At 40.2% G+C, this 26,235-nt stretch overlaps 1 protein-coding gene across 1 annotated transcript in view; it reads left to right on the top strand.

The window, feature by feature from the left end:
• Positions 1-26,235, top strand: part of ADAMTSL1 (ADAMTS like 1) — a 344,714-nt gene that overhangs the window by 225,552 nt on the left and 92,927 nt on the right. Inside the window, exons 9-12 of the mRNA XM_066182248.1 lie at positions 11,282-11,393; positions 12,023-12,161; positions 22,558-22,608; positions 24,659-24,701. Coding sequence (XP_066038345.1) covers positions 11,282-11,393; positions 12,023-12,161; positions 22,558-22,608; positions 24,659-24,701 — 345 coding nt within the window. The remainder of the gene's footprint in view (positions 1-11,281; positions 11,394-12,022; positions 12,162-22,557; positions 22,609-24,658; positions 24,702-26,235) is intronic.

Genomic DNA, 26,235 nt, shown 5'->3' with positions numbered 1-26,235 from the left:
GTCATGGCATCATCTTGTTGCACTGGCAATAAGATGAAAATTGTTTCTTCCCATTAGAGCATTTCTATTCTTCCAGGTAATATAAAACACATTGCTGGAAGCAATGCACACGTTCTATGGGAAAACAAACATACAAAAATGAACATTTGGGAGTTGCAATAAAATAAATCCTTTCCCAGTAGGTCCAAGGAACCTGAAGGATTTCAGGTGTAGAACTACAAAACCTGTATCATGTCCAGGACTACGTAAATTTTTCACTGTGAGACCCAGAGGTAGATGACATTTGCTTTAACCTTGACCCAGTGGCAGCTAGAGGTTTGAGCAGTGAACTGGAAAATGTCTTAAGTGATTCTCCTGGGTTAAGCTAAGCTGGGCTGGAATGAATTAGCTTGGGAAGTAGCACGGTCCTGTAGATTGTCCCCTGTTCATCATTGTATGTTAGCAGCTGAAAAAACAAATTGAAATTTTCAGAACTCATTCCCAAGAAGCCTGAACTACGGAATATGTTCCTTCCTCTTTGAATGGCAGAACAAAAATGCCTTACTAAAATAGCTAGTGTTCAACTCAAAATATCTGAAACTCATTTACCTGTTTTACAGAGGATACAGAGATGTCAAACATCAGTGCAATGTACACAATATTTCTCACTTTGTTTTATTTCTGCTGTCTGTGAATTTCTGGCAGCCTAGTTATAATGAATTTGTGGCAAACAGCTAATCATGTAGACCAGTTGCCCTGAAATGGTAACAGGAGGGTTGCACTCTTTTTCTTTCAACTCTTTCCACTGTTGTCTTTTCTGTTGTCTTTTCTGACAAGGAAAATACCTTTATCCCTTAGTGCTTGCATTTCCTTCTCTATCAAAGCAAGGTAAGAAATGCTGGTTAAATAGAAGGAGTACCCTGTTTAAAAGATGAGAGTCTGACCAATGAAAGTGTAAAAGTTTGCTAAGCATGGGCAGAACAGACACTGCTGTATTGAGATGAAAGCATTTTGAGTTCTGCTATGTGTTTGCATCTTTGAAAGTCAGAGTAACATGCCTCATTCAGTGTTAAATCTGTTGTCCTTTTTGGATATAGAAAATACACCAAAAACTCCCGACCAACTGTTCATGATTGTAGGATCTTTTCTAACATTAGAATTAAATTTTGCATTGGATTAGGCACTAAAAAATTCTCTTCTCCTGAATCACAGTTAGTTTTTTAATCAACAGCTATAGAAGATACTTCAGCTATTATGTCATGCAACACAGATAGCATTCTGCACTATTAAATTATTTTTCTAACCATTTTTTTTCTTCTGGATATTTATTTTGTTAGATTTTACTGGATATAAGCATGCACAGATCCGTGTATAGATGCATGCAATCCAAGATGCTACCTCTCAGTTATGCCAAACTTGGAAAGGGCTTTTTGTACTTGCTTTATCCATTATGATTTTGCCTTCGGGTTTTCGAGTTTAATTACTCCCCTTTAAAAAAATCAGATGAAATATTTCTCAGTGGTATCAGTAAACTTTTCTTACAAAGTGGGATCTCTTTGGGTGTCAAGATTTACTTTCCTGGGCCAAGGCAGATTTTTATGGAAACAGATCTAAACGAATTTGTAGATGTAGCAGAACTCTAGTTTTAGAATCATTGTCTCCAAACTTATTCTTGTAATCATTCTTGTAATCCTTTTCAGTTGACCCTGAATGCTCTTATTCAGACAGGTCAAGTTAGACACCTGGATATAATTCAGAAGTAGAAACTCAGTGTGAGAGCTGACGTTTAACTTTCTTTATTGGTAACACAGAGTGCTTTAAAATTGCAAGAAGAAACCTCATGCTGTTCCTGGAGGAGTTGAGTTGTATAATTACTGGATTTCTTTACTGTGTAATAGTCAACAGTACATTCCTCATGTGCAAAACTCTTGCCATCTTTTCACAAGATGAGTAAATAGTAAAACTAATTCAGCAAAACAGCTGTATTTAAAAGAAAAAGGTGTTATCACAAAATTGAAGGAAGAGCAAAGTTTTTCATGTTCTTATTTTTTTATATTGATCGTTTGAGATTTATAAGTCTTCACTGTTAACTTTAATTTTTGAAAGGCAAAATACCTGGAAAACGTGCCAGTAAACTTAAATCCCACTAGAACTTCTTTTCCTAAATTCTGATGATTTCTCTGTTTTGATGTTTTCAGTACAAAACTCTGGTTCACATGAATAGAAATTCCTCTTTCCTGTAAGAAAAATGTGTCGTGTTTGATATAATCCTGAAGAAATGAAGGTCATTTTCATTGGGAAATCTGTCTGTTTCTGTAGTCTAGAGATAAAAGTAGTAATATCTCACAGGGGGACACACCCCTTACAGATGAGCTACCCCTGATCTGCTCTCTTGCCAGTGTCATATTTGTTCACTTGTCTGTGCTAAAACGATCTCCTCTGCTGACAGTGCACATTCAGACCCTAAACAGAGAATCTTGGGGTAGTCACTTCATGTCACGCATCTGCTCTCCTTCGAGCAGGATGAAACAGTACTGTCAGATGGGGTCTACAGATGACCACATAAATAGAGCAGTCATCACCAGATGACTGCAAATATGAAATACATTAGTGGTAGGCTTACAGGAACCACCAGTAGGGACTGCCAGTGAAGAGTGTGGCTGGCAAAGCACAGCCTGTTAGGGTCTGCTGCACAGCCCAATTGTTGCACAGCTAGGCCACTAACCCTGTAACTGAGGTGTGAGCCAGCAAAGACCAGTGAGTTTAAAACAAGGTCTAGTGAAGGGTATTATCTAGGCTTGGGTTTGGAGGAGAAACAATTGTAGGCCTAGATCTAGGCTAGGCTATGTTTATGTTGGTTTTAAACCCCTGGTATCAATGAGGGCTCATTCGTAGTGCCTGTCCAGACCAAGTCCTTTGCGTGAGGGATGCATAAAGTGGGATTGCGCAAATGTTTTTCTGGAGACTTTTAAGAAGTATTTGGATTAGGATTACATTGTATTGATGTTGTCTTTCTGTAGTACTTGCGCTGACAAGCCTTGGCAAATGGCTACTACCAGGAGAGACTCTCTGGTGCTTTTTTTTGTGCTGGTGGCTGAGCTGTGCTGCTGGCTGATTTAGAAATGGTGTGGACTGGGTTCACTTGGGCAGCGTTTACTGCTGAAATTAGGGTTTTTTCCCACCAATTGTCCAAAAAGTCATAAAATGCTTCTCAAAAGTGGATGCTGAATTACACAGAACTCTAGAGCTAGCCACACAACTGTTGCATCAGCTGTGATCTAGCACTGGCAGAAAGTGCTGGTGAGATAAATGCATTTGATAACAGTCCAGGTTTGCAAAAGAAAAAAAGGTTGGGACTTAGTCTAGACTTCCTGGGACTTGCAAGGGCATGCAAGAGATAATGAATGTGTACAGGCAGCCAGCTCGCAGAGAGGCTGATGGGCCTTGTCAGTATAGGGCCAGGGTTGGATTAGTTACTTTGGACAAGGAGCACACAGTGATTTACTTTGTGGAATGAAATAAATTATTTCAGCACTGGCTTTAAGACAGAGGCCAAATTTTCTCTAGCAGGAAAGAACTACTGTTTATGGTTAACATATTTTTGGATGTTTGAGGTATTATCATATTAGAATTGGGAGTGTAGACAGTAAGGGTCTTCCGTGCAATTTAGTTCTGATGCTGGCAGATGTTTCCAGAAGAAATTATACCTCATATTTGGGAGAAGGCTTCCTATCAGGTGGGAAGTGGTGCAGAGCCTTGGAAGTACTGACAGCTTGGGGTTAAGATGGTGCTCCTGGAAGTAGATGAGATAGAATTAAGGCTGAATGCACAGAAATAGTAATAGTTAAAGTTTAGTGTGACTGATTCAGCTTCTGTGCAAGCGAGGTCAACTCACTGAAAGACTTTGCTTCATCTAGATCAATTGAATATTGTCAATTTGTTGTAAAGCAAAAGTACCTCTAAAGATATGTGTCCTTCTGAGGTCATTTTGGCACACTGCAGATTGGATTTAGCGGGAAGCATGTCTATACCAATGGCTTTTGTCATCCTATATTTGCATTCAATACTTCTTTTGCTAGTCATAGTCATAAAAACCACCCAATCTGATTATTTGATTCCAAAAAATACACAGGTTTTTTAAGAATTTCTAGATCAAACTCACAAGTAATGACCAGCCTGAAAAGAGAGTCATTATCTTGACTATATCTTGTGACAAGTTCAAGAAAATTTTTTTCTCCTATTTTGGCAAATGAGGTGAAATGTATGGAAAATGATGAACCAGACCTTTTCAAAACAATGTATAGCTTTTATTTCATATAAACCTCCTTTTTTCTGTTCAATATAAATTATTTCAATTATTATATGTAGAACATGGTCATTCTCCTAATCAATGTATTTGGCCTTTAGGCCAATGATTTCCATAATGAATGATACACTGTGTAAAATAAGGAATACATCTCATTGTTCAAACCTCAGTGCTATACTTTCACTGATTCCTTCTTGTTTCCCCACTCTGAGAAATAGGAAATTATTACTACCGTTTAGCTCCTCTCTCACAAAATTCACAGAATGATTAGGTTGGAAGAGACCTTCAAGATCATCAATTCCAACCCATGCCCTAACACCTCAACTAAACCATGGCACCAAGTGCCACATCCAGTCCTTTTTTAAACACATCCAAGGATAGTGACTCCACTGCCTCCACAGCCAGACTATTCCAGTACTTTATCACTCTTTCCATAGAAACTTTTTCCTAATATCCAGCCTAAATTTCCCTTGGCACAGCTTTAGACTGTGTCCTCTCATTCTGTCAGTTGCTGCCTGAAGAAAGAGACCAATCCCCACCTGACTACAGCCACCTTTCAGGAAGCTGTAGACACTTGTAAGGTCACCCCTCAGCCTCCTTTTCTCCAGGCTAAACACCCCCAACTCCCTCAGTCATTCCTCACAGAGTTTGTGCTCCAAGCCCCTCACCAGCCTCGTTGCTTCCTCTGGATGCGCTCAAAGTGTCTCAACGTCCTTCCTAAACTGAGGGGCCAGAACTGGACGCAGCACTCGAGGTGTGGCCTCACCAGTGCCACACAGGAAGAATGACCTCCCTGCTCCTGCTGGCCACACCATTCCTGATACAGGCCAGGATGCCATTGACCCTCTTGGCCACCTGGGCACACTCTGGCTCCTGTTCAACTGCTGTCACCAGTGCCCCCAGGTCCCTTTCCTCCTGGGCACTGTCCAGCCACACTATCCCCAGCCTATAATGCTGCAGGGGGTTATTGTGGCAAAATGGCAGGACTCGACACTTGGACTTATTAAACCTCATCTTTAGTTAGACTCTGCCCATCCATCCAATCTTTCCAGATCTCTCTGCAGAGCCCTTCTACCTTCCAACAGATCAACACACGCTCCTAGTTAATGTTGTCTGCAAATTTACTAATGAATGACTCCATACCTTCATCCATGTCATCACTGAAGATATTGAACAGAACAGGCCCCAGCACAGACCCCTGAGGAACACCACTGATGACTGGCTGCCAGCTGGATACAGCACCGTTCACCACCACCCTCTGGGCCTGGCCATCCTGCCAAGTTCTTAACTCAGTGAAGAGTGCTCCTGTGCAAGTTCCAGGCTGCCAGCTTTTCCAGGAGTGTGCTGTGGGAGTCAATGTCAAAGGCCCTGCTGGAGTCCAGGTACACAACATCCACAGACCTTGCTGCATACACCAGGTGGGTCACCTGGTCATAAAAGGAGACCAAGTTGGTCAAACATGTCCTACCCTCCTAAACCCATGCTGGCTGGGTCTGATACCCTGGCCATCCTGTAAGTGCTGCATGATGACACTCAATCTAAACTGCTCCATTACCTTACCAGGTACTGAGGTCAGGCTAACTGGCCTGCAAATATCAGGATCCTCCTTCCTGCTCTTTTTGTGAATGGTCATTACATTGGCCAGCTTCCAGTCATCTGGAACCTCACCAGTGAGCCAGGACTGTTGGTAAATGATGGAGAGAAGCTTCACAAGCTCATCTGCCAACTCTCTCATCATCCTGGGATGGATCCCATCAGTTCCACAGATATATGAATATCCAAGCATCTCAGAAGTTCTCTGACTGCCTCCTCCTGGATAACAGGGGGACCATTCTGCTCACTGATACCATCAACCAACCCAAGAGGACAGTTTTCCTAAAGGCAAATTGTCTTTCCACTAAAAACTGAGGCAAAGAAGGCATTAAGCACCTCTGCCTTCTCCTCATCTGCAGTTACTAAGTTCCCTCCTGCATCTAATGAAGAACAAAGGTTGGTCTTACCCTTCTTTTATCACTGATATATTTGTAGAAACATTTTTTATTATCCTTTACAGACGTCTCCATTTTAAGTTCAAACTGAGCTTTGGCCTCCCTAATCTTATTCCTATATGCTCTAGCAGCTCCCTTAAATACTTCCTGAGAGATCTGACCTGCCTTCCAAAGGGGATACATCCTCTTTTTATTCCTGAGTTCCTCCAAAACCTACTTGTCCATCCAGGCTGGACATTTGTCTCGTGGACTCATATTTCAGTACACAGGGACAGTCTGTTCCTGTGCTCTCAAGATCTCTCTTTCGAAGCACATCCACCTTTTCTGGACTCTTTTGTTTTTAAGGACTGCTTCCCAAGGAATTCTCTGAATAAGTCTCCTAAATAGGCCAAAGTCTGCCCTCTGGAAGTCCAATGTAAAAGTCTTATTGATGTTCCTCCTCATTTCACCAAATATCGAGAAATCTAATTTCACGATCACTGTGCCCCAAGCGGCCTCCAACAATCACATCTCCCACCAGTCCATCTCTATTTGCAAACAACAGGTTTAACATAGTCCCTCCCCTGGTCAGCTCACTCACCAGCTGCGGCAAAAGGTTGAACTCCACACACTCTAAAAATTTCCTGGATTGCTTTTTTTCTGCTGTATTAAGTTCCCAGCAGTTGTCTGGTGGGTTAAAGTCACCTACAAGAACAAGGGCATAGGAGTCCTCTGACTCCTGGTGGGCTTCCCGCGAGGATGGAAGGGCTGAACTCCACCAATCTATTTCCCTTTCACTTTCTCTGATACTTTTTATTTTTTTAACTTCCTCCCTAAGCTCGGCCACCAGTGAAAGGAGATCATTCACCTGTTCACACTGTAGGCAGGTTTCCTCCACAGCATCCCTTGAAACCACTGATAAGCTCAAACACTCCGCACAGGAATGGGTCTGTAGAGACACATCCTTTTTGGAGGGCTCCACTTGGTCACATGCACTTGTACTAACTGCAGTTTTGGATCACGTAAAAACCATTACTAAAAGAAACTCCAAAAACAACCAACCAACAGAAACACCCCAAACAACACACATCAGTCCTTACAAGCAAGAAAACCTGCAACCCTGCCTGCTTGCCCTGCCTCCGTGAACTGCCATGCCACACCCACAGAGCTGTGCCACGCCCTCAGAGCTGTGCCACACCCTCAGTCATACCACGCCCCTGTTTGCCATGCCACGCCCCTGTTTGGCATGCTCAGGGTCACCAGACTCCCCAGACGCCTCTTTTAATCTGCCTGCTACTCAACAACAGAAGAACATTCATCCGTTTCCTGTATGACTCACAAGTGCAAGGAATGCACCTGCTCAGCATTCTTATAATCAGCCACCCAATGACTCATGATGTCATCAGTCATGATGATTCTGAGGTAGAAAATAATAATTCCCTTTCTCTGTTCCCATTTTGGAATGCACACACACAAGAGCTACCCCTGATCTGCTCTCTTGCCTGTGTCATATTTGTTCACTTGTCTGTGCTAAAATGATCTCCTCTGCTGATAGTGTACATTCAGACCCTAAACAGAGAATCTTGGGGTAGTCACTTCATGTCACGCATCTGCTCTCCTTCGAGCAGGATGAAACAGTACTGTCAGATGGGGTCTACCGATGACCATATAAAGAGAGCAGTCATCACCAGATGACTGCAAATATGAAATACCTTAGTGGCAAACTTACAGGAATTACCACTAGGGACTCCCAGTCACGAGACACACACACACATACAAGAAAGAAATGGCGTCTTTCCTCCTCACTTCCTCCCAATTTCATAAAATGAGAACATTTTATTGAATACACTTTTCATGGCTTAGCTGTACAAGTAACATTAATAATTACTTGGTTATGACTGCTGGTTATAAAGTGCTGATTAGATTTTGAAACTGTCCAAGTAAACTACTGCAGTTTTGTAGGTCAAGCTATATGTTCTTCAGTGAACAAAAAGAAATGGTTCAGGTATACACTGCCAAAATCAAGCAAGAAATGTTTGGGCTTGGGGGAACTTTACTTGTTTGGTTTTATGTGAACTAATCAAATTTTGGAGCTGTAGGAAAAACCAACAAAGTGCAAAGGTAAAGTCAGATGTTGCAGTCTCTTGTTCATAGAGCAGATCAGAATATCTCATAAAGATTACACACCTTTTGTGTTCAAATTTTTATTTTCTTGTTTCCTTTCGACTTTCTGTAACATCTCCCAAAACAAATCTGCATTTTATCAACTCCAAACTTTACCTGAGCAACAGCTTGTGCTTCTCTTGCATTGTCCTAGGCAGGCACTAACAAAATCAGTATAAAAACAGTCTAAAAGATTTTTTTCCAAGGTCTTTCAAGAGAGAAAAAAGATATCTCTGTTGATAGTGACTGTAGGCTAGACAGTGGATATTCTGAGGACAGTAATATTAACCAGTTCCTTAGATGACTGGTGTTATTCTTCATGGTTGACAGCCAACTGAACATGAGCCAGCAGTGTGTCCAGGTGGGCAGGAAGGCCAATGGCATCCTGGCCTGTATCAGGAATGGTGTGGCCAGCAGGAGCAGGGAGGTCATTCTTCCCATGCACTAGGCACTAGTGAGGCCACACCTTGAGTGCTGTGCCCAGTTCTGGGCCCCTCAGTTTAGGAAGGAGGTTGAGATGCCCCAACATGTCCAGAGAAGGGCAATGAGGCTGGTGAAGCATCTGGAAGACAAGCCGTGTGAAGAACAGCTGAGGGAGCTGGGGTTGCCTGACAAGAGGGTGTAGCCAAGTGGGGCTCCATCCCTTCTCCCAGGCAAGCAGTGACAGAACGAAAGGACACAGTCTTAAGTTGTGCCAGGGAAAGTTTAGGCTACACCTTAGGGGAAAATTCTTCACACAAAGAGTGATTGTGCCCTGCAATTGTCTGCCCAGGGAGGTATTGGAGTTACTGTGTGTGGAGATATTTTAAAAAAGACTGGACATGGCAGTCAGTGCCATAGTTTAGTTGATGAGGAGGTGTTAAGTCATAGGTTAGAGCTGATGATCTCAAAGGTCTTTTCCAACTTAGTTTATTCTGTAATTCTTTGAAAGGGGTAAGGACTGCTTTGATGTAAGGAAGGAATGCTCCAAATTCCCTTGAAAGTTAAAGGAAGTCAAGGATGATATCTGGGAAGTTGCCATGTACAAATGCAAGGATGAGTGCTCTGCAAGATCTGGGTATTTCTGACTTCAGCTATTAATAAATTTAGATAGGATTTTATTTGCAAATATAATGTTCAAATGCCTTTTTTTCTAGTTCAGTTACCTAAGTGTGCAAAACTCATTGTTAGTTAGAGGACTAGCTTAAGATTCTCTATTTGGATCTTTGGCATTCATAGCTATTTGGCCATCTCTATTTAGATCTTTGGCATTTCTCATAGCTACAAGGGTATTGCTAATACTTCAAGGGTTAAAAATTTCATCATACTACAGAGCTGAGTATTTCAATGTGTGGGAGTTGGCCCTGTGCAGTCAAACCACGATGTTTCTTACAGCATTTAGCTATTAAGTCTCACTCTGAGTTTTTCAGGGCTCAAGTGGCCAGTGATATTTTCTCCTAGATAAAGATCTTAGCTTTAACAAACAGTCAAACAAAATCAAGAAGTTTTTGCTATGTGGAAATACCATTTATTGTTCCTCTTCTGCTTACGATACTCCTTAAAAATACACAATATTGTGTATGCTTCTTTTTTTTTGCTTGTTTTGTTTAATTTGAGCTTATGACTGTGGTTCATTGTAGTTCTTTCCCCACCTATGTTGTTATCATGGCTGTGTGAGTGACTTCCACATTAAGCTGGAAAAAATGGTACATCTGTCTTTTCTCTGCGTTGAAACAGACAGATAACGCCAGACATGCAGGGATAGTCTGCAGAGAGGGAGGAACTCTTCTTTCTTCCTGAATTTTTTTCAATGTAAACTCTTTTTTTTCTCTGTTCTTTTTATAGTAGCCCATGTGTGAACTCTTGGTCTGTTCTTCATGATTCACTGCAGGCCATACTGCTGAGTAGATCTGAGTTTCGGAATCAGTGATGATCCTTAAAAAGCAAAGAGTAAAAGCAGAATTCTCCCCAGAGAATGCCTTTCCTGCACATTAAGATCAGAGATCTCCCCAGATGGCTTCCAGCACAGAACATTTTTCCTAGGAGTACCTGAGTCCTCAAAACTGAATTAATCAGCACAGATATCAAACAGGAAGGATTTTTTACTGGGCTGGGTGTAAGTGGTGCTGCTTTACCAGTGTGAAGGTCTCTTGTATTGCAGTCTTCACACTACAAACTCTTGTTTATGTGGGACATCCATTCAGCACATCTAGTACTGAAAGCATGCTAGCTTTTAAGCTCAGGTGTAGGCTCTAAAGAGTTTTGCAGACATGCACCTAGCCCCAGCCAGGATTCCATGCTATGACTGAAAGAAGCATTTTTTCATGCAAAATAAAGTAAGCAGAAGAACAAATAATAATGACAGTCCCACAATGGAGAATGACCTCACCTCAGGAAAAAAATGGTGAAGTAAAGTTTTTATTCTGTTTTCTATTTTTCACAGTGCAGCCTTCCATGTTTTAGTCTGTACTATCAAGTGTATTATAACTGTTTTTTGGGAAATATTAACAATCTAAAATCTATGTCCATGTGTCAGGGACAGTCGGTAGTGGAAGTTCATTTTCTGATTTACTAAGCATCTGTCCCTGTCCTCTGTCGCTGTAAGATCATTCAGTAGCACTAGTCATATTTGCCATGCACTCATTATTTCAGAATGTGATTTCAAAATGGTCACTGGTTATGCCCAGAAATATATTTGACTGTGAGCCAAGATTTTGCCACCGATCAATGCTTTGTTTTTGAATTTAGTTTTCCTGTTGCAAAATACATCTGGTATTTCATGAAGCTTCAAGGTGTCATGAAGTTTCAATCTGCAAGATGCTTGTGGTAGAATACTTCTTCCCAGCATTCGTGTTAGGTTCATTCTTTGATATAACCTCTTTTTCAGATCAGTTATGCTGGTGCTGCTGACAGTTCAGTCCAGTTCATCTTCTACCAGCCTATCGTTCACAGATGGAGGGAAACTGATTTTTTCCCTTGTTCAGCATCCTGTGGTGGAGGTAATGAATTACCATTGTATTTTAGAAGCTGTCATCTGCATACATGACCCTGTCCCTATTGCTGCCCTGAGTTTTGGACCTTAAAAATGGGTAAAATTTAAAAATTTAAGTAGTTACAACTAAATGAAGGGAGGGATTTAGCATTGTGGTAGCAGCCTTTAGATTTTCAGCATTGTTCCAGACTCTGTAGATAAAATACCTCTTGATATTTACATGCCTGCATTTAATGCTACAGCTGTTAAACATAAGGGCTGATGGGATTTGGACTTTTTTTGGTAAAACAAGATGTCTCCGTTCATCCCTACCTGTTCCTACCAGATGGATTATTCTCTATACTGAAACTAACAGCAAAATTCTTGGTGATTAAGAAACCTCAGCCTTTGGTTTTTTCTTTGTTTTTTCTAGCCTTCTGAATTTTTGCTTGACCATTCTGGCTATCTTTTGTTTCCTGCTACATATGATTTACATTGCTGTTTGCAATCTGGCCTGTAAAACAACAGTTGTTATGTCCAAAAGCACTGAAGCAAGCTGAAATTAGTTTTCTTTTTCCAAACCAGAACTTACTACATTTCAGAGCCAAACAGGAAGAACATCACATCTCACATTATTTATTCCTCTGTGTATTGCAGGCTATCAGCTGACATCTGCTGAGTGCTTTGATCTGAGAAGCAATCGGGTAGTAGCAGATCAATACTGTCACTATTATCCTGAAAATATCAAGCCCAAGCCAAAGCTTCAAGAGTGTAATCTGGATCCTTGTCCTGCCAGGTCAGTTGGCTTTTATTTTAAAGTAGACTGAGCTCTAAAGGAGTAAAATAAAATAGGAAAATATTCTGTTGCTATTTCTCAGTGTCATTTATACTACATAATTCAACTTCTCTCACATTCTAAGAATGCACTGTGTAGAACACTTCTATTTAGCACCTTCACATAGCAAAGACTGATTTGAAATGGTTGTTTCTTCCCCTCAGAATGTATTTTGCCTCATTATTTGTTACCAAGTATGAGAAAACAAATTGTCCATGATACCATCCCCATGATCAATAATGTCTCTTAAGTGTTAGTGAGATGAAAAAAATTCTTTTTGTGTGAAAATTATTGTCATTACAATTAGATGCACTACTTTTATGGGATTTTTAAAATTTTTCCCTCTTAATAAAAAACCTACTTGCATTTATGGTAACTTGTAAAATGTAATGAGTGATTTTGGTCTAGTCAACAATGTCCTTTGGCCCCACATGAAAGCCTCATCTCTGCTGCCCCACAGAATCACAGAATGAGTAAGGTTGGAAGGGACAACAGGGTTTCATCTGTTCCAACCTTCCTGCTTAAGAAGGGTCATCCCAGAGCACATGGCACAGGTTCATGTTCAGATGATTCTTGATTATCCTCAGTGAGAGAGACTCCACGCCTTCCCTGGGCGATCTGTGCCAGTTCACTGGCGCTGCACAGTAAAGATATTTTCCCTCGTATTAAGGTGGAATGTCCTGTGCATTCTCCCTCAGAAGATTAATAGTAAAAATAGTAAGGTTAGATAGTCAGATTTTTCACGTATAAGAAAAGAAAGAAAACCACAAAAAAGACCAATCCTTTGTTGCACTGTTTGCCCTGAACTTGAATGGGAGTCCATCTGCAGCCACTCAGTAAACAGCAAGTGTTTATTTGTGCAATCTAAACCTTTTGGCCCTCTTGAGTGGCTTTGCTAAAAGATGGTTAAGCATAGCCCAGCAGGCAATGCAAGAATGCCCTAAAGCCATTTTATCACCAGCTCCTTTCCCTCCAGACTAGCTTCTTTCCAAGTTGGATAAAGCGAGTTCAAGCTAGCATCACCTAAAATGTTCCTGTGTCACTTCAGATTGCGGGAGGTCATCAAAGAAAAAAGATGTCCTAATCAGAAAAAGGATACTTAAGAAACCTGTGGGGCAATGTATCCACCTGATTGAGGATGGTTGCTGCCCAAACAAGGTGTTACCAGTTTTAGACTAGCTAGGCATTATTATTACATTATCAGAGCAGAACGAATCACTCTATGGCAAAGATAGATTTAACTTCTTAGAGACAGTTTTCACTGAAATTTACTTGCCTTTTCTGGAGTTAACGCTCAGATCTCTTTGTCATTGAAGGTATCCTTATCCAGAGTTTATAGCAGTTTATATGCCTTTGTTCCTATTAGCACATTTTGTTAGAGACAGCTGTCAACAGAGGCGAGGTATGATCAGGTAGAAGGTTGAAACATGAATGTCTCAGGAAAAGGATTGTTGAAAAATATGAATCAGTATGGAAGCTATTTTCTAGAGTCACCTATCACCTTCTCAATGAGAAAGTAATTTTATGTAGCTGCTTTATTTATTTTTTTTACTTCTAACGTGCTATTTTTTAAACATTCTGTTCTGGGTCAAATATGTAATTTTCCTCTGGAATTTGCGTGGTGGATATTTTCCATACTTTTCTCAATTATTTAAATGACATATTCTCAAATGATGATGCAGACAACTGCAGGGTACATGGAAGAAAAGAGAAAAAAAAGTAACAGCTGGGCAGATGTCAGATGTCAGGAAGTAATTTTGTTTTATATAAGACAAAACAAGGCAAAGTTTTTTGATATAAAGACCCTTATGGGAGCGAGAGTCATTTAGAAATACAGCTATGCCATCCCAGAGAAACTGGCTTTTTGGAAACATGTTCAGAGGATGCCAAATTTCAAATTACTGTTTTCAAAAATGCCTTTGTTATAAATAATCACGAGCCAATTCAAAATCCAAAGGTTTATTTAGCAATTTCAAAAATCAATTTCGAAACGCCACGATAAATCAGGACAACATAGATCGAATGCTGGGTGGACAATCCGGAAGTAGCAAGGGTGCTTCTCCGGCGTACTGTCCACAAATTCAGAGTCTCAGGGTAGGAGCTTTAAGCAGTTTTTCTGCCCTGAGGCTAAAGCACGACTGCTGCAAAGAACTCGATTTCCCCCAAAGCACGACCTCATGCTAAAAGCTCGACTCTGTGCCAAAAGCACGACTGCTGAGATGTCTTTCATCCCCTGAGGGGTGTTTTTGAAAGGGTTTCCTGAAGAATTGTAAAGAAGTCCAAACAAGTGTCACTGAATTTTCTGTTGGGGCACTTGATGAAATCATCTGCTAGTTTCCATCGCAATTGATATCAGATCCTTGAGTGGCTTCGAAGATGTGGCCCACCCATGATTAATGAGCCATTTTCACGTTATCTCTTCTGTTATGTTGCAAATGTCATGCTGGCCCCTCCAAGCTAAAAAAAGACTTTGGAATTCTTGGAGACGCCCTCGGACTGTCTCCAAGAATCCAGGTTTTTTAATTCCAATGTATAATTTTCCACACACAATTTTAATACACAAATTTTGTACAGTACATTTTTACACCTTTGTAAAGAATTAAAGAATCAGCAACCCAGAGGGAAAAAAACCCCGAGGAAATCTGTGGTAACTTCTGGATTCCTGATGATTTCTTGCAGTCAGGAAGAGGGTAGGTGAAGCAGAAACACAAGGTCAGAAGCATGGACAAGGAGCATGTCTTGGCTCAGCAGTGTCTTTGCTGTGTGGGGGCTGCTCCGCTCCACCAGTATAAAACTTAAAAGTTAATTTTTCCTGGCAAATCCAGTGCCAGTGAGGCATAGCTGATTAGTGGCTGCTGACTGTTCCTATGGTGTGTTAATGAATGCCACAGCAAATAATCGTTGAAGACCATAGTGGCACTGAATAAAGGAACTGAGAGTGGTTGCTGTAGGGAAGCTTACGCTAAGATTTTCAGCTAAGAGTAAGCTGAAAGACAAGTTTAAGTGAATGTCACAAGTATTGTGTGAGCCTGCAATAAGTTACCTCTTTAGTCTAGTGCATAGAAATGTTTTACTTTATTGTGTTGACTAATTAGCAGTATTCGCTGACATCATAAATAGCAAAAAAGCTTAGTCTCAATAAGCATGGGAACATATGTGGGTGGTTATTTATCAAACACATATAATTTATACATACTCATTTTGCAGGTTAAGTAGAGGCAGGCACATAAACCGTTCATCCAAGTCAGACCAGTAATTCCTGTCTCACAGAGTACATGGTACACGATGACACTGAATGCCTTTTAATCCCTACATAACAATGATCTATTCAGCCTATCTTATCAAATCTGTTTTGGATTCAGTGCATGCCTTACAAAGTAAAAAGGAAAGGTCTGTTTGTTTACAGTGCATTATGATTTTACAGCAGTCTGCTTTTGACTGGCAAAAAGAAGTCTTAATGTGTACTGATGTAAACAGCAGCCAGTTCAATCTAGTCCACTCCCCTTCTATTAAATGAAAATCTTTTAACTACCCAAAATTTCACAGATGGGAAGGTATTTTTATCTTTCATCTTCATCCTTCTTTCTGGTAAATTTTAATTTTAAAAGAATGGATTTTTTTTCCTGCTTACAGAAAAGTTTTATTCATATGTGACCTCACCTGGTGTGCTTAACACATATTTAGCACAATTCTAAGGTGCTATAAGCAGAAGACACATTCACTTCATAATTCCAAGGCTTCCCCCCAAAAAGCAATTTTGACAAATGTGTAAAAGGCTGCTGCCCCACTCATCATTCACTTGCTCACCAGGATATTGTCAGTATTTCTGGATTTCATCTTCAGCTTTTAGGTGACATTCCCAGTCATGCCATTCTGCATTTTTACCAATCTCCCATATATTTTTATCTATTGTGTCTACATGTTAATGTGGGAGTTTCTGAGTCACAAGAGCTCTATTCATTTTTACCAGAAGATTTCAATGTTGTATAAAGATTCCTGAAAGCAATTTCAGCAAGAATTCTAAATTCATAAAGCAACTGTCTAAAAAATTTCCTATTAGCAAGCCTATAGTATAAAGTGGGTTTTTAATACTTCAGTTCCTGGAGTTTGCCTAGAGTTTTATCTGTAAGTCTGCCACTAGAAATAATGTTTATACCTGTGGAGAATTTGGGGGAAAATCTCTCATTCAAGCAAGGTTTTCAGCATCCAGTGCCCTGACGGAACTCTGAGATATACACTATTAATGTTGTCCTCCAGCAAAATTGCAAACTCCTCTTCATACTTGCCAAAGTTTTTCTTTTAGCATTTGTTATAAATGATTATCAACCAGTCTGATATCAAAGATTTTATTTTGCCATTTCCAAAATTAATCTGAGACAGCCACCATAAAATTGGACAACATCGATCAAATGCTGGGTGGACAGAGGAGCAGCCACAACAGTGCTGTCCCACCTCGTCCACAGATGCTGGTTTTCGGGCGCACAGATTTTATACCATTTTTCTGCCCAGAGGCAAGTCTATTGTGAGTCTTTGTCCAGTCTGCATATTCATGTGTTTCTTTATTTCAGAGTTTGGTTTTGAAAGAATTTCCTGGCAGTATGTAGAGTCTGAAAGGTGTTACTGGAACCGGGCATTGGAATAGTGATCAGTTCAATCTCCGGACTTCCTACACCCAGATTGGTATCAGATGCTGATTGACCGCTGATGCTGATCGACCATGGAGTGAAGAGTCCACACTTGATGAATGGGCCATCTCCCGTTCAGTCTTGCCATTTCTGTTGCAAATTTTGGATTTGTTCTGCTATCTCACAGTTGCACAATGGGCCTCAGTATTCAGAGATGCCTTTTGCAGTTTTGGGAATCCAAACTTGCAATGACAATTTTAAGGTTATAACATACAATATTATTTATACACAAATTTATTTATTACATCTACCACAGCATTCTCATTTAAATATCCATACTGGGTGGTGGCAGAGGTAGGCATTACCAAAAGGAAACTTAAAATTAAATTAAAATTTAAATTAAATTGTAGCTTTTAGTTATTAATTTTCAGCTAACCTAACAAGAGCACTTAAGTACAAGTAAAAGCATTCAAAAGACGCCAGGATGTTATGACCATTCAGAGTGATTCTCAGCTGTGAAAAGTCCATACTATTATTGGCAACGTGTAAGTAGAGTTGTAGATGGAAAAGGAGCTGGTAGCAATGGCAATGTTCTGGTAATAATAATCGGGGTCACCTGAGCTCAAGAGCAGGATAAAGATGAGCAGCACATAATTCTAATGCCTGAAGAGATACATTTCTTCTCAACACAAGTGGTTGGAATCCTGAATTTTTGGACAGGGCAAAAGTAATCTAAATTAATCTAGAAAATAACTTTGTCAGAATGGGCAGGGAGGGTGGGCCAGGAAGCACTTGTCAAGCACTTAAAAGATGTGAATAGCAGAGCAAATTCAGCTATAATGGGACAATACATATTAATGAAACACACAAAAAAAGGCAGAAAGGAGCTGACAGGATGCTTCTGATAACAAGCTGTAAGGTGGGAAAATATATCATGTACTGCTATGAGCATCAAATGCAGGTATCAGTCTGCCCAACATAAAGTTACAGGAAATTAGTCTATTTTAAGTCCTAGAAGATACCAAAACTGCAGCAAGTAAATGGTCATTTACAGAGATTTTCACTGGATATTCATTTGTTAACACTTAGAAGTGTTAACTACTTCTCAGCTCATCCCCTCTTTGTGTTAAACACTGCTCATCCAAACCACCATAAAATACTGAAATAAATTTAAAAGGGAGATGTTTAGAAGCATTATAGTCATGTTACTGGAAAGAATTAGTTTTTCTTCTTTTGACTGGAAACACCTCTTTTGAACACTGTGAAGAGATTGGTTTTTAGCAGTCTAATGCAATGATAATTAAACCATATGTTGCTTAGAATTTAAAATCTCTGCAACATAAACAAAACATTTTTTATAAAGGTGAGACACTGTCATGCCAGGCAGACATTCTATTTAAAGCAAGAGGGTTTTTTGGAGACTGACATAAAACAATGGCTTTCTTAGTAGGGTTTTTCATTCATAAGTAGGTTTTTAAAGCATCCACTGACATGCCATTTAAAATGTTTAAGCAGGAGACATTGGCTTTTGCCAATCTTTAAAGTACTGAGAGTGTATAAAGGACATATAAACAAAACATACATGGTAGTTCATCAAGATTCATATTGATAGCATCCAGAAACCAGCAAGGTAGCTCACACTGGTAGCGTAACTGAGAATTACTGTTTCACTGCCAGTAAAAGTAGGCACTGAAACTGATGTTGCCTGTACCTGTGGTGTTACTTTCATCTACCGCAGCTCAGAAAGGAAAAAGTAATAAATTCACAGGGTAATACATGGGAGGCATTAGCAGATACCATCTCTTTGAGGGCCTCATTAGCTGTTTTTCCACACAGAAAATGTTCTTGTAGCACAAGGAGATAATGTTCAGTGTGGCATCTTCAGAGATTGCTGAAGTGCAGTATCACACCCCACCTTAGTGTCAGGATTTGAAGTGTTAAAGTGAAATCTTTTGCACAAGACTGTTTTCTGTCCAATGATAATCATGGCTTTCACAGAGATGCTGGATTGGATGCTAAACTATTGTCTTTTCTGGTGAGCGCTTTCATATCTTCCAGCACAACCAACCCAAGCTGCTTTAACTTTTCATTATGATTTGTTCACTGCTAATGATGTCTTAAATATACTCCATTGCTTAGATGGTGCAGCCCCTGCCATGCAGATCATTTACTCCCAGGTCTCCAAATTTCAATGACAGTTTAAATCTTTGTGTGCAAGGCCATATCTGGAAAGAGGTGTAATGGGTGCAGCCACCCAGGAGCATGGGCAGCCCTGCAGCTGTGAGTAGGACACCCCTGGAAAGACAGAGCCCTCAGGAGAAGTGAAGGCTGTGAGCCAGAGGTGTGTGACCATTCTGCAGAGGCTGGCACAGCACAGGTGCAGGACACCAGCATGGGAGTGGCAGGTTGTCTGTCCCCATGCAGGTCACACCACCCTGAGGCACCTTGGGACCAGATGTCCTTTCTCTCTGCTGCCTCCTCTCTCAGTCCTAGCACCTATGCCCCTGCTTGGCTCAACAGGTTCCAACCTGAGACTTGTCAGCATGAGGAGAGAGAGCTGGGAAGGGCTGGCCTTGTCAGAAAGACAGTCATCAGAGAGGTAGAAGAAAAAGGCACTTGAGCTTGTCATCTGTGCTAAGTCACGTTAAGGGGGGAAAGGAGCAACTGGAGAGTTGACCAAACATGTTCTCCAAGGAATGCAGCTGTGGAAACTCATCCCGGGGGAAGGCTGAATGTTTGCAGAGATGGCAAATCTGATTGCAACACCCTCACTTCTGGTATGTGCAGCGCCCATTCCAACCATACACCTGCCTTGGAAGAGCAACTGTGTTGAGACTGCCAGCTCTCAGGGGGTAAAAAACAACAATGTGCAGGATGTATGACAGGACTTGTTGGTCTGAAAGGCATGGGAGATTGCAGACATATGAGACAGAACAGCTCTGCAAAATAATTTGCTTTGTGCTCCTGCTCCTGCCAAATCTCTTGATGTGAATGAGTCCTGTTAGCTACTTGCACATACTTCAGTGAAGAAATTAATATTTCCTCTGTTCGTTTAGCACACCATCCCCTTTGCATTGTCTGGGTAATGTGCAGTAAATAAACCCCATAAAGTAGATCTTTTCCATCTAGTTTGTAGGAGTATGATGGACTGATAGATTCATGGAATTTAATCCATTTTGTCCCATCAAAAATAAGAATACACCGAGGTAAGCTCCTAAGATTTTTTTTGAAGTGTTAACTTAGGCTTAGGGGGTTTTTATGGAACACAAACAAAAGGGCCCACAGAAGACTAGCTAGAAAAGTGCAGATGTCATTAATAATACCATAACCATCTGTTCTTCTGTTTTAAGACAATTTTTTTTAAAATCATAAATTAAACCATTGTGTATTATTGTGGAGGTCTTTTTCCTTGCTATGACTATATAGCTGGCTATATAGTGATTCATTTTCTTGAAGTCACAGAATGAGGGCCTTTGGCAGCCCCTCACACATGCACAAAGACAGCATCAGTAATTCTGTTTACAGATATGCAATTTTTGCATGCAAAATTTTTTGATGGTCAAACCTTTCCAGTTACAATATTAACCTAGTGCTTTTTAAATGTTACTCAATATTCATAACAGTGTTTGAATGTGGTACAGTTATTTCTATCCGATCAGTCTTGGAAGTATACATTCTAAGGCATGTAGACCTGGATTATTCATAGACATCACGTTTATTAGAAAGAAAATACTTTTCACTGCAATGAATGAGAAATGTTTTGAAATCTGCTTCTTTCTTAGGCAGTAGATGCTTTTGTAGGGTTAATTATTTCATTTTTTAACTCACTATGTTAACCTTTTGTTTCAACCACTTGTCAGCAAGCTGATGAGCTGGAAAGTGCAAACAGCTTCAGAGTGGAACTTCAACAGCACCAGTAGAACAGTCAGGAGAACAGCAAATTCACAAAAATAGGGGCAAAAAAACCCCTCACAAAAAGTTCCCTTCTATCTTCCTAAAGTATTAATACACAATTCCTCCACATTCTCCAGATGTCTACCGATCAAGCTAATTCTGAAAAGAGTTGTTCATTGACCATACTCTAAATTACTCACTTGTCTTGTCCAAAGTTTCCCAGTGCCAGAACACCTTCTCCTAGACTTTTTAGTGGAGACAAGCAGCTCTTCGAAGATGCAAATATGCACACTCAAGCAGAGAGTTCCTGTGACTGCATTGTCTGCTAATCTTAGAGGGAACTGTCTAGTCCCTCTCACACACTTCCAGGGTCCAGCTGCTTCCAGTGCTTTAGCTGAAAAATTCCATCACACTGACCTGGAACTGACTCCTTGCTGTGGAAACACAATGGGATCCATTCTTCTATTTTGTACAAATTATGCATGTAAAATCCCTGTTAATTGAAAGGAGAATAGACCCCTTTAGGCCTGTCCTGACAAGACTCCTTTGAATGCTTAGAGCACTTTTCAGTAAACTGTGTTGAGGATGGAGAATACTTTCCCCCTTCCCCCTCCTTCACTCCTTCCCCCTTGCAGAAATCCATAGCAGCATACCTACCACCTCTCATCTGTAAAAGGCTCCTGAAAATCACCTTTATTCTTGACATTCTTTATCATCTCTCTGTAACTTGGATGGAGACACACTTCTTATTTTTATTTTTTCTTTTTATTTAGTATTCACTCCTCAATTTTTCTGTCCACTTGCCCCATCCAAATACACAAGTGGCTTTGACAAATGTGATAAATTAGGTCCTCTGAGATCATCTGTTTTATGTTAATAGATATGCCTGGTAACTGTGAGACAACATGGTTAATGTTACACTGACTCAAAACTATAAACAGTGCAGACAAAATATGACATTTCAGACTAGCAATTCAGTGAGACCCTATAGTTGCCAATGAGACAAGTGGCATCCATCCCACATATAACTGGCACAATAACATTTCAGATAATTCCTAATTTTGATCTATGCTATTGCCTTCTATAACTTTTAGATGCTACATTGTAACACCACACCAATAACAGTATAGCAGAGCAAGCCAACTAGTTACGACAAAGAAAAAAATCCAACCTGACATGTTAATCTTTCTTTCTCCCAGGGGGGGGGGGGGGGGGGGGGGCGGGCAGGTGGGAACCCACCAAAAAAACCCCCACCACCCAAACAAGCATGTCTGGATTCGTTTAAGGTGAAGATACAAGAATTTCAGGCTTACATTCTTGCACTATGATTACCTAGATTTCTAATCTTGGCCCCTGTAAAAGCAGAGGTTTTATTTGATGGGCAGAAACAACCAAATAATAGTTATAAGAAGGATTTTATTTTGCCTTCAGAGAAGTTACCCTATTGTCTTCAGTGACTTTGGATCCAAGCAAGTATTAAGGATAGAAACATTCTTTTTGGTGCTAGATAATAACAATGTAAGTTAAAATAATATTTGGGTCACTTTTAGCAATAGATTGGTTATTTGTAAAACACTTATATTTATAAGAAAAAAGTAGTAACCAGTGATTCATTCTTTGAATTACTCAGAAAAAGTAGGATGGGAGCTTTTTTTTTTTTAATGGGATGACAACTTAGGTAAAATTTTTTTGGGGTTGGTTTATAATACTATAATAGAAAAAGTTGTGTAAAGTAATACAGTATTGTAATAGACAGAAGTTGTATAATGTGATCATTTAGTGTTTATTTTATTATGTATACCTTTTACTCAGAGGGTTGGCATTATTGTTCCTAACAGTGATGGATACAAGCAGATCATGCCCTATGACCTCTACCATCCCCTTCCTCGGTATGTAAAACAGTCAACCAGATGCTACACTTAACAAATCCATTTTCTTCTTTTATTCTTCTCTGTACTTCTGTTTTGCTCTCAGGCTAAATTAACAGATGCTGTTTTTCTCTTGCTCTGGACTCTTACAGATTAATATAGAGATGTTCAAGTACTAACCTGCTGTAATAAATTCCTTCAATGCAGAGCTGAAATTATAGCCTATCTGAAGGAGAAATGCTGATTTTTTAAGTGTGTGGTCCCTTTCTTTCTCCCATTCCTCAACCCCACTTTCCCTTTTCTCTCACAATTTTCCTTTTCTTGCCCTTTACTCCACTCTGAACAGAACTATAATCTGTGGTTTTGTTATGAATCACAAGATTTTCTCTCCCTCACCCCCATTTTGCTACTTCTTGCATGCCTATAATTTGTGAGATTTTGGATTTTGACAACATTAGTGTAGTTTTCGATATCCTACAAACCCATGATAATGCCTCCACCAGGGGCATTAATTCATTTGCTTTCCTAAGAAATAGGTGATCAAGGCAGGAATGGAATCAAGACCTGATTTTTATCATTAATTATCTCACAATTAAAATGTATTTAATGTAAGACTCAAGATTCTCATGGAAATAATCAGATGAGTAATTATTCTTAAAGCAGTGAATAAAAATGGTGATGATAAAAATGTTTCATAGCTGAAGGATAATAACCTCTGGGTTTTGAAATACTGTCTGGACATGCAAAAAGACTGTGCTGTGTTTTCTTCTTCATTAATTTATTGTGTTACGGACTATGAAATCACAGAAAGAACCGTCTAGACAACTTGATAGTCTATCCAGGTGAGGAAAAAACTCCCTCTAACTATATTGAGGCCTAATGCACAGAACTTTTGGCATCCATGTACAAATGCAGTGTGTTCACACTCCGCAGTCTCCAGCCAAATCATGGACCAACCTCCAACTGAATAAGACAAGGAGAGGAACAACTTATTGACTTATATTGTGGCTGCCATTAGTGTTCAAACCCTTTAACATCTGTGCCATTAGGAGTAGGCTGTTCTCTTCCCAGATAAATGCTCAAGTTCATGTGTGCATAGTCGTCATCACCAAACATTTCTGAGATATACTTACAAAATATACCTCTGCATCTAATTCTTTGTTTTCTGGAAAACATTTTCTTTGTTTTTTTTTTTTTACAAAGATGGGGAGGAGAGGAGAGGAGAGGAGAGGAGAGGAGAGGAGAGGAGAGGAGAGGAGAGGAGAGGAGAGGAGAGGAGAGGAGAGGAGAGGAGAGGAGAGGAGAGGAGAGGAGAGGAGAGGAGAGGAGAGGAGAGGAGAGGAGAGGAGAGGAGAGGAGAGGAGAGGAGAGGAGAGGAGAGGAGAGGAGAGGAGAGGAGAGGAGAGGAGAGGAGAGGAGAGGAGAGGAGAGGAGAGGAGAGGAGAGGAGAGGAGAGGAGAGGAGAGGAGAGGAGAGGAGAGGAGAGGAGAGGAGAGGAGAGGAGACACTATTTCTCAAGCTGTTCTGGATTATGGTCTCTGCAACTGTCCATTTTGCATCCACTCTTCCAGCCTCACTACTCTGCTTTAATCTGCCCCTCCATGTACTGCTCAGGCTGCAATAGCATCTTGGGTCCTCTGACCTCCTTTTTCTGTCTGCTGTTTTGCTTCTACTTCCTCTCTTTTCTCTCTGCCCCACTCCCACCTGTGCTCCTGTGAACCCACAAACAGAGCTCAGCTCTTCTTCCATCACCCTGACAGGGAAGACACAGCTGCATGTGTACCTCAGAGACAGCTGAAACTGAATAGACCATGTTGCTGGCATGAGACAGGGCCAAGTCAGTGGGATAAAAATGCCTTTCCTCTGAACTTGCACAGTTTAGGAAAAACAAACAAACAAAAACCCAAAACCACACAAAACACCAACAAAGTAAAATTTAAAAAAAATATAAAACAAACAAAACAAAAAAAACCAAGCCAAACAAAAACACCAAATCCACCCCAAAACAAAACAAAACAAAACAACAAAAAACCAAAACAAACAAACAAAAAAAGCTCTGGTTTGATTGCAGTACCTGCCTGAGAGCGGCATCTAATACCAAGGACAGAGGAAATTGATAAACATTCCAGAAGTAGAGAGCAAATCTCTCAAGACATCTTTGCAAGATTTCCCTACTGCAGCTCCTAAGCCTTGTGTTTTATCACCAAGATGGAACTGTATGATATAATGCACCACCAATCCTCAACTAATATTGCACCCTTCATACCTTGAAAGGAGATGTGACACCTGCCTCAAGAGGTATGCCGCAGGGAAACTTCATTTTCCTCTTTTACATTCTTAAAAAACCTGAGAACCAAACTTTTTTGCTATATTGAAGCTACTTGAAATTGCTAAGGTTGACTAAGGCACCTGGAAAATTGTCCCAAAGACTTCAGGAAACTCCCTGGTGCCATCACTTTTAAGGCTAGGAAAAAATGGCTCAGGTGGACTGCAGCAAATTTTGCAGTTCACGAATTTCAGTTTGGGGCCTTTTGTTTGTGGTAGTAAGAAACCTTAGCTGTATGTTGGGAAGCTTGTTCAGCAGAGCCACAGGACACACATTTAAGTAGAAGTATTCCTAAAATTACATCTTTGTGAAATATGTGGCTTATGATCAGCACACAATGATGGCTGTGCATGGTGTAAAAATGGTTCCACCACTCCTAGTGGTAAGTAATAGAAATAATCATTGGCTTTACTACTCATAAACAACTTTTAATTTAAGCCATTCCACACTGAGTTTTATGGTGCTACTGGACAGCAGCCAGGTGAGGGTATTCCTAGGTATACTTGGGCTGATATGAAAATCAGAAGGAAAGATAAGCGTTTTTCATATTGCTCAACAATCTTGAGGAATCCTGTATTTTTTACTTAACAAAAATATTTCCTTTGTTTTAAGTGAGAAATTTCAATTATTTTGCTTCTTGTCTAAAGGAGGAAACAGGTGTAGTGTTTTTCACAAAAAACTCTCCTTTGAGTTCAAAACTGAAATCTGACCAAAATCATTGTTTCAAACAGTATTTGTAATATCCTTACGAAAAAGACATTTGCCTTGTGGGGTAAAACGTGATTTCATCAAATGTTTCCAGGTAGGCAGAACACACATACTTCTGTACTTCAGTCATGCACAGTAATATACAGGAATAGCCACACTGGAGTGTGGAAGTGGTCCCACAGCCAGTCTGTGACGAGGGCTTGAACATAAGAGCGAGACTATTTTGTGTGGACAGACATGTATATATACAAAGGAATGTATATCTTATAGCATGTGCATCACTAAAAAAGGATTATTCTCATAAGTAAGCATAGCTTTTCAGAACATATTGTTCTGAGGATTTTTCATTACATTCTCAAATGGCACTAGTAGAGAAAAGATGGTTTCTCAGCTCCTGTTACTGCTTTAACTGTAAGGAAACAAGGTCCATCTGATTCATCCATCAGAGGTCATGTATCTTACTAGTATAGTCACTTTTGCATTTTGGGAATTTCCTCTCACCTTTCTTTCTTTCTTCTCTGATGAGTTGCTTCCTTGGAAAAAACGCTGCACTTCCCCTGTTCTGCAAAAGGGGCATCAGCCTCACAGCACACTGAGTTTCCTGTGATTTGTGA

The sequence above is a fragment of the Chamaea fasciata genome, unplaced genomic scaffold (genome assembly GCF_029207755.1).
Source record: "Chamaea fasciata isolate MVZ Bird 193981 ecotype frontalis unplaced genomic scaffold, bChaFas1.0.hap1 SCAF_4, whole genome shotgun sequence".
NCBI classification, from domain to species: Eukaryota; Metazoa; Chordata; class Aves; order Passeriformes; family Sylviidae; genus Chamaea; species Chamaea fasciata.
This window is presented reverse-complemented; position numbering and strand designations above follow the sequence as displayed.